At 40.8% G+C, this 8371-nt stretch overlaps 2 protein-coding genes across 2 annotated transcripts; both read right to left on the minus strand.

The window, feature by feature from the left end:
• Window positions 1-939, minus strand: LOC133376786 (olfactory receptor 5M5-like). Its single transcript, XM_061609566.1, has one exon. The coding sequence runs from the start codon at window positions 934-936 to the stop codon at window positions 1-3; it is 936 nt and encodes a 311-aa protein (XP_061465550.1). The 5' UTR covers window positions 937-939.
• Window positions 940-5023: 4084 nt separating this feature from the next.
• On the minus strand, window positions 5024-8081 carry LOC133377933 (olfactory receptor 5G9-like). Its single transcript, XM_061612729.1, has 3 exons — window positions 8004-8081; window positions 6535-6627; window positions 5024-5917 (listed from the first exon to the last, which is right to left on the minus strand). The coding sequence occupies exons 1-3, from the start codon at window positions 8079-8081 to the stop codon at window positions 5024-5026; spliced, it is 1065 nt and encodes a 354-aa protein (XP_061468713.1).
• Between the last annotated feature and the right edge of the window lie 290 nt (window positions 8082-8371).

The following is an 8371-nucleotide window of genomic DNA, read 5'->3' on the forward strand; positions in this document are numbered from 1 at the left end:
CTATGAAAACAATTTCTTCCCCATCACTCTTTTCAGGGCACCTTTTACTTCTTTGTTCCTTAAGCTGTAGATAAGAGGGTTCAGCATGGGGATCACAACAGCATAAAAAACGGATACCACCTTGTCATAATTCAGAGAATGAGCAGAGCTGGGTTGCAGGTACATGAAGAAGAGGGTGCCATAGAAAATGATGACAGATGTCAGGTGTGAGGCACATGTCGAGAAGGCTCTGTGCCTCCCATCTGCAGAGTGTTTTCCAAAGATGGTGGATATAATGTAGACATAGGAGACAATGATTGTTAAGAGCGAACTGCTTAAGTTGATACCAGATAAGGCTAAAAGCTGGATTTCTTTAGGTCGAGTGTCAGAGCAAGATAGAGCTAAAAGAGGTGGGTCATTGCAATAGAAATGGTTGATCACATTTGATCCACAGAAAGATAACCTAAATGTCAATGCTGTTTGAACCACTGAGCTCACAAAGCCATAGATATATATGCCAGTCACTAGTGTAGTGCATAACTTCTTAGACATAACTACAGAATAAAGCAATGGGTTACAGATGGCCACATACCGATCATATGCCATCACAGACAGTAGGAATAATTCAGTGATCACCAAACCATCAAACATGTAAAACTGTATAACACATCCAGCCAAGGAAATTATTTTCCTTTCAGCTAAAAAGTCAGCCATGGCTTTTGGAGTAACAGCTGAAGAGTAGCTAACATCTAGGAAAGCCAAGTGGCTGAGAAAGAAGTACATTGGGGTGTGTAGCTGTGGATCCATCCTGATCAAGAAGATCATCCCCAGATTTGCACCCAGAGTGATGATATAAATTACCAGGAACATGATAAAGAGGACAACTTGCCATTCTGGATGATTTGTGAATCCTGAAAATACGAACTCAGTCACTTGGGTTTGATTTTTCACAGCCATTTATTCTAGGTCTTTTCACCTGCCAGGGAGAGGTGAAAAAAAAAATCTGAAAGGAAGAAAACAGCTACATGTATTGCTAGTTGCGACATGAATTGCATATTTGGCCAACTGGAACTAACCAGGCTCCTCATTCAAAATTACATTTTTAAACTTGCAGGTCCACGCTCAAGGATGTGTAACAGAGAAATGGACAATGTAATGTAGCTTCTTTTGTCGCTCCACAGTGGATCAAGGAGATGGTCTCTTTGTTTGCTTTGCAACAACTATTATCAGGGTGGAAAAGTACTCCCCTAAAATTTTTCAGTAGAAGAATAACACCAAAACAAGCATGAGCTGTAGAAGGGTTCTGCATAGCTCTGTTATTCTGAAGATGATGGTAGGACTTTTTCAGTGTCATCATACCAATGACTGCACAAGTACCCAAAGTATTGGATCATTAACCTATTGCATATATTCTGAAACACACACACACATTTGAACCTGATGCATTTGAATTAGGGACAAAGTAAAAAAATCTTGCAATTCTAATGTTATTTTCACTTATTTTAATTTTATTTTCACTATCCCCTCATTAAATTGTACTTTACCGATTGATCTGATGTATGATCTCTTCTTTCTTTGACCTCTTTCCTTTGTATATCTGTTCCCTGCTCAGATGCTTTGGAAGCCTTTAAAAAGGGGGGAGGTTGAGTGTGCATGCCAGGTACATGGTGCTTTATAAATGGATTAATGGGTACTGAAAGAAGACTGTAATGCCCTTTGGATCAGGTGGATTTCTTTAAGCTACAAACTAGCACTCTGTTTTGGCTATTGAGTTCCACGGAATTCAAAGGGAAATATCTGTTTTAATTTTCTCACTGACTGTGAGAAATAACCTGCTAAGGTAGTAAAAAGCCCCTTTTCTATTTCAGTACCAGCCAACTGAACCCAATATGCAAGCACTGCAGTAAACAGGAATATGCAAAATTTAATTTTGTTTTCTGTATGTGTACTTTTCATTTCCTACTGTCACTCTATGAACAATTATTTTTTAATCCAAATGTACAATCTGGATTGTATATTTGAGAGGAATTAAAGGGTGAGAATAAACCTTTATATTTCTCATGGAAGTTTTAGATAATATCAGTGAGTCAAATGGCACTTTGGAGGTAAATACTAGCAGCTTGGGAAGGCTTTTCATGGGAAAATAGTGCCTGGAGAAAAAGTCAGCTCCCGTTTCCATGGTTCAGGAGAGACGATCACAAGGTAAATATAAATATATCACAAGTCTAGTCCAGGTCTTTCTCCAGCTTGCTATCTAAAATTTTGAAATACAAAACTACATAACACATCACCAGTACTGTGGCTGCTGTAAAATTACTCAAATTGGGTGAATTTGTTCCTTTACGAAAACTCCACATAATCCACATTAGCAAACAGGTGTGCTGACGTACCTCTTCCATTGAAAGATTTGTCATGATTTGTAAAAAGATGGAATCAAATTCAGAATGAATTACTGTCCATTAGAAATAAAAATGGCAGGAATCCTCAGTTCCTAATCACTGGCTGTCACAAAGGTAAGTGTTACCCCAAACCCACCTGGTCTAAGCAATGGAGGCTACAGCAGTGTGGAGAAAAAAGATATGGTAGAATTGGTATTTAGTAGAAGAGGATATTTATAATATTTGCTCTAGATATTCTCTTGAGGACATGACACCTTGAATGTTTCAGTCCTCAAGGCTGAAGACACACAGCAATTAAAATTAATACACAGGGTGTCACTGACTACTTTTCTCCACTCCCTCAGGGATCTTCAGTTTATTCTGTGCTCTTACCTTATCTTTAGACCAAACAACATGTTACACGCAAATGTCTCAGAACCTTGACATCTGTTTCTTTTATGGCAGGGATGAAGGATCTGTGACCCTCCAGCTGAAGTTGCAGTCCAGTACCCACCAGCCCAAGTCAGCATGGCCAATGGCCAGGGATGGTAGGAGTTGGAATCTAGCAACATCTGGAGGGCCACAGGTTTCCCATCCCTGTTTTATGAAAAAGTAACTTTAGGAGGAAGAGAAGGTTTAGAGAAGCGTTATCTTAACTCTTTTTCCACCCAGTGCTTTCCCTAGAAACTCCCCCACTAATCCTTTGGCCTCCTTTTGAGTAAGAAAAACATTAAGCACTCTTTTTGTCAGATATGAGCTTATTGTACATATCTGCACATCTGTAATTGGAGCCATAAGTTCTATAGCTATTCTTCAGTCGAAATCAAGTTCAGTCATATAGTGCTCTCTCATAGATAGGAAATGAATTGGTCAGAGGTGAATCACATGGTCAAGACCTGTAAAATGTATCTTATTGCAATTAAGGAGGTGTGTGGACTCACACTTTGATAGTAACTAAGTTCTTAGGAAAGATAAGCGAGCCCCTAAATGATTGTGCCCATAACCCAGAAAGGAGATACAATACAGGTTAAGTTGGGTGAAAAACTTGGGCCACGTTTGTTAAACTTATTAAACTTAATAAACTTTGATAAACATTATTCAATTTAATCAACCATCCGCACCTTGACTGTGTGGGAATCTACATGCTAAATCCCTCGGGCAAGACCCCCCCTGCTGCTTAAAAGAGGTGAGACTGTAACTCCACCCCTTTATCCTCAGCCCCACCCATGAGGGTGAGTAGGGAGGCCTTCCTGGCTGATCCCCTCCTGGTGCCCCACAACTCCTAGTGGGTAGCCCGGGTTAACCCCAAAGATGAACCCTATCTATCCCCCAGGTCCCCACAAATCCAAGGGCCAATCTTGGGTGTCACCTTTCACCTTAAAGGTGCCTAACGGTGCTCACCAATGCCCTCACCTGTGCAAGTTTCTGCACATACCCACCTAAATGTGACCAAATCAACCTATTTATAATGATCTAACAACAGAATCAAGCTGAATCAAACCAGAAAGAATAAAGGGCCGAAACAGCTGAATTGAGAAAAAACATAGTGCAGATTAGGTGAAACTAACCAGTCACCCAAAGCTTGACTGACCAGCAAAAAGCTCCTACTCAGCCCCCTGTGGGCAACTAGTGATATTTGCACTGTGCAGAGGGCTGGCGGGTGGGTGCCTTGAAGACAAAAGAGGCTGGGAGATGTGCAGAGTGGGCTTAAAAGGCCTGTAACTTGACCCTGCCCTCCAAACGACGTAGTGTGTGCACTAAGCGTGCTACATGGCTGAAGCCATGCCAGGTCTCATTCTGGCATGGGCGCAAAACTTGTTGCCCCTGGAGCTCCTTGGAGTCCAAGGCTGCACAGGGATTGACAACAGCACAATTTTTAGCATTTGTTTTAAAATTGTTTTTGTGTTTTAAAATTTGTATATTTGTTTTAAATGTTTTTAATTGCTGTAATCTGCTCATAGAGCTTCGGCTATGAGGTGGTATATAAATGTAATAAATAAATAAATAAATACAACGAATGGAATCAAAGACCTGTACATGCTGATTGCTAAAGTGGATTTTATCATTTGGATGAGCTTGATCTTTGGTTACTCTGAAAAGATGTTCAAGTAAATACTGGGTGTTGTGTCTGAAATGAGAATATGACATTTTGGCTAATGCATTGCTGTTCATCACAGACAGGACCTTGTGGAAGGAAGGAAAAGGAAACACCATGAAATATTGTATTGGAAAACATTTTGACACAGAAACACTCTGAGAATCTGACTTCCTTGAAGTAATCATCACTTTGTAGAATGTGGCTGTAGCCGATTCAGCTTAGCTCAGTTTAAGGATAATGCCTTTGTTATTGTGAAGATCAGCAGAGTCTGGGGGCAGACTAGGAGAAGTGGTTTGACTTTTTTTGTTCATTTAACACAACTATATAATGAAGGGGAAAACCATAGGTGAATGACAGAGAATCTGCCTTCCATGCAGGAGGTCCCAGGTTTAATCCCTGGTATCTCCAGGTAGGGCAGAGAGAGACCAATGTGTGAATCCCTGGAGAGCTGCTGCCAGTCAGAGTAGACAATACTGAGCTAGATGAACCATTGGTCTGATTCAGTATAAGACAGTCCCTATGTTCTTCTGTAGCTTTACATTGATTCAAGTTGTTCTATCTTGGGATGCTAGTTGCCATATTTTCCCCCAATGCTTTTGGAAGGGAGATTATTTTTCTTTCCTGCTGTGGCTTTTCTAATCGCCTCTTTTACCTCTTTGTTTCGCAAACTATAGATTAAGGGGTTCAGCATGGGTATCACTAGTGTGTAGACCACAGAAACCACCATGCTACTGTCTAGTCCAGATTTCAGATTAGGATGTATATAGATAAAGGTCCCAGTTCCATAAAGCAAAGCCACTGATGTTAAGTGAGAAGCACAGGTGGAGAAGGCTTTGCACCTACCCTTGGTACAGTGTATCTTCAGGATGGCAGATAAAATGCAAGAGATGATAATGGCTAGAACAGAGGTCATAACAACTGTTCCTGATGCAAAGGCTGTCAGAGTCTCTGAAACGAAGATTTCAGAGCAGGAAAGCTTCAGAAGTTTAGGGATATCACAGAAGAAATGTCTGATGATGTTGTGTCTACAGTAGGGTAATCTGAAAGTATACAATGTCTGCAGTGCTGAGTTCACAAATCCAGCTGCATATGATCCTGCAAGCAGACAGTTGCACATTCTTTGGGACATGGCAGCAGAGTACAGGAGTGGGTTACAAATAGCCATGTAGCGGTCAAATGCCATCACAGCCAAAAGGAAAGACTCAGTACTCACAAAAGCAGCAAATGAGAATAACTGAGCAGCACAGCCGGCATAAGAGATTGTTTTATTACCTACCAAGAAGTTCACCAGCATCTTGGGGGCTATAGCAGAGGTATACCAGAGGTCTGTGAATGACAAGTGGCAGAGGAAGAAATACATGGGAGTGTGAAAATGGGAGTCAGTCTTGATCAGCACAATCAGGCTAAGGCTTCCAGCCACAGTGATAACATAGATGACTAGAAACAGGAGAAAGAGGGCAACCTGTTTCAAAGTGCTGGTTATGACCTATAAAGCCCTATACGGCTTAGGTCCAGGCTATTTGTCAGACCGTATCTCCCTATATGAACCTGCCCGGGCCCTGAGATCTTCAGGAGAGACCCTTCTCATGATCCCAACACCTTCACAAGTGCGACTGGTGTGGACACGAGATAGGGCCTTTTCGGTGGCTGCCCCTAGGCTCTGGAACTCCCTCCCTAGGGAGGCAAGAATGGCCTCCTCTGTGCAGTCTTTCTGCCGACAGCTAAAGACTTTTTTCTTCTGGCAGGCCTTTGGAACTGAAGGTTTTAAGGGTAGTGACTGAAGAGGATGCTGTATGTTATTGTTTTACTTGTATGCTCCTAAACTGGGCTGCAGTTTTTTAAGAGTAACTGGTTTTAACATCTTAATAGTTTAATCCTGTTTTAATGCTCATTTTATATGTTTATATGTTTTATATTTTATAGGTTCTTAATGATATGTACTATTTTTATCTGGAAGCCACCTTGAGTTCCAGTTTGGAAAAAGGGCGGGGTATAAATAAAGATAATAATAATAATAATAATAATAATAATAATAATAATAATAATAATAATAATAATAATAATAATAATAATAATAACCTGCACCTTGGGATCATCAGTGAATCTGAGCAAGATGAATTCTGTCACCCTAGTGTAATTATTCTGCTTGTCCATCTTTGTAGCATCAAGGATCTGGAGAGATAATAATTATATAAATCAAATGAATTAAGCTGAATATTATTAATCTATGTCATTTTTACATTTTATCCTGTTGTTGTATCAGTGCTCTGACTTTGTTCCAGTGATGTGTATCTAACCAAGATATATTTGGCCTTGTCTTGCTCACAAGATGTTTTGCCCATTGCATTAGTAATGGCAAGCTACATTGCAGAGCTTTGTTGGCATCATGTTTGGGGAACCTATGGCCCTCCAGATATTGCTGGGCTACAACTCTCATAATCCTTGCCCACTACCCATGCTGGCTGGGGCTGATGGGAGCTGGAGTACAACAATATCTGGAGGGTCACAAGCAGGGATGGAGAAAGATTTGGGTTCACTCCACAATTTGGAGCAAACTTCCCCAGTCCGCATCTGATGGATCATGTTTGGATTGGAATGCAGACATGCAGATTAGATTGTATGGCTACAGCCCTTTCTGAGCATGGCCTATTTCTCTTTTTAAAAACCATTTCTAGCTGCTTGGTACCAGACTGGCTTCTAGGGACATTGTACAACAAAAATGTACCAGTAGGTGGATAAAGTCAGAAAGAGAGCTGGGATAAAGCTATCTTATCTCTGGAAGCTCAAATAAAGAAGGAAGCCCCCAAATGCTCTACCTGAGAGGCATTCTTGAATGTGCCATCAACGCCACAAGACATTCTATGTTGAATAATGCACAATAACTACCACCTTCTGGTTCGATATTTCCAGTCACCAATACTGATTAGACTTCTCTTCCCCCACATGGGGAAGGATGGGACAATCTATTTTAAAAATCACCTTCATTGTGAGGAAAAAGTGTTGAATAGTCATTAGCCACCTTTAAATTGGCAAACAAGATAGCGTTAAGTGGCACAGCACTCATCTGTGGAGTTCCTCAGTTGCCGCCACTAGTATTCACCTTCCAAGGTTCAGGACAGTTTCCAAACCCCCAGAACATAAAAAAGCTTCAATATGGAACCAGTGAAACAATAATAGAACCTCCACCCCAAAACAACAGTAGCATCCTCCCATTCCATCCTTATTCCAATAGCGGTTTAACCTGCAGGAACCTCCTTGCACCCAGTAAGAATGCAGGCACCCATATGGTGCTCTCCTATGTCTTTATCACCAAAGATGCATGTGAGGGATTTTAAACCCCCCATCACATCCATTTCTGAGAACTTCCTAAGTATATAGGAGCTGTGTTACTAAACTTTTTAGTTACTTCTACACTTTTCAATATGGAGAATAGTGATATTTAGTTTAAATATCAAGTTTGCTCAGAAGTACACAGAAGCATAGGAAACTAACTTTCAGGATGGAATCTTGTGAAAATCTTGATGTCAAGCTTATCTGCAGGGATTTACCTCATTCCTTTCTTGCTTCTTGATCTCAAAGAGAAGCAAGGCTTTCTTTTTCAATCTGTCCACTAAAAATACGAACATTTCTCGCATATTATATGCATTGTTATACCAGTAGCATACATTTGATATTATATGCATCATTATAGGTATAATGACTGAGAGCCAGTGTGGTGTAATGGTTAAGGTGTTGGACTACAACCTGGGAGACCAGGATTCGAATCCCCACACAGCCATGAAGCTCCCTGGGTGACCTTCGGCCAGCCACTGCCTCTCAGCCTCAGAGGAAGGCAATGGTAAACCCCTTCTGAATACTGATTACCATGAAAACCCTATTCATAGGGTTGCCATAAGTCAGGATCTACCTGAAGGCA

Source organism: Rhineura floridana, chromosome 2 (genome assembly GCF_030035675.1).
Source record: "Rhineura floridana isolate rRhiFlo1 chromosome 2, rRhiFlo1.hap2, whole genome shotgun sequence".
NCBI classification, from domain to species: Eukaryota; Metazoa; Chordata; class Lepidosauria; order Squamata; family Rhineuridae; genus Rhineura; species Rhineura floridana.

What these genes read in the sequence shown, in the direction of transcription:
- LOC133376786 (XM_061609566.1), bottom strand. Translation starts at nt 936, where the DNA reads ATGGCTGTGAAAAATCAAACCCAAGTGACTGAGTTCGTATTTTCAGGA.
- LOC133377933 (XM_061612729.1), bottom strand. Translation starts at nt 8,081, where the DNA reads ATGTTCGTATTTTTAGTGGACAGATTGAAAAAGAAAGCCTTGCTTCTC. An exon ending in AGAAGCAAGAAAGGAATGAG is followed by an intron (nt 6,628 to 8,003) that starts GTAAATCCCTGC and finishes TTATCTCTCCAG; the next exon opens with ATCCTTGATGCTACAAAGAT. An exon ending in CTGATGATCCCAAGGTGCAG is followed by an intron (nt 5,918 to 6,534) that starts GTTATTATTATT and finishes ACTTTGAAACAG; the next exon opens with GTTGCCCTCTTTCTCCTGTT.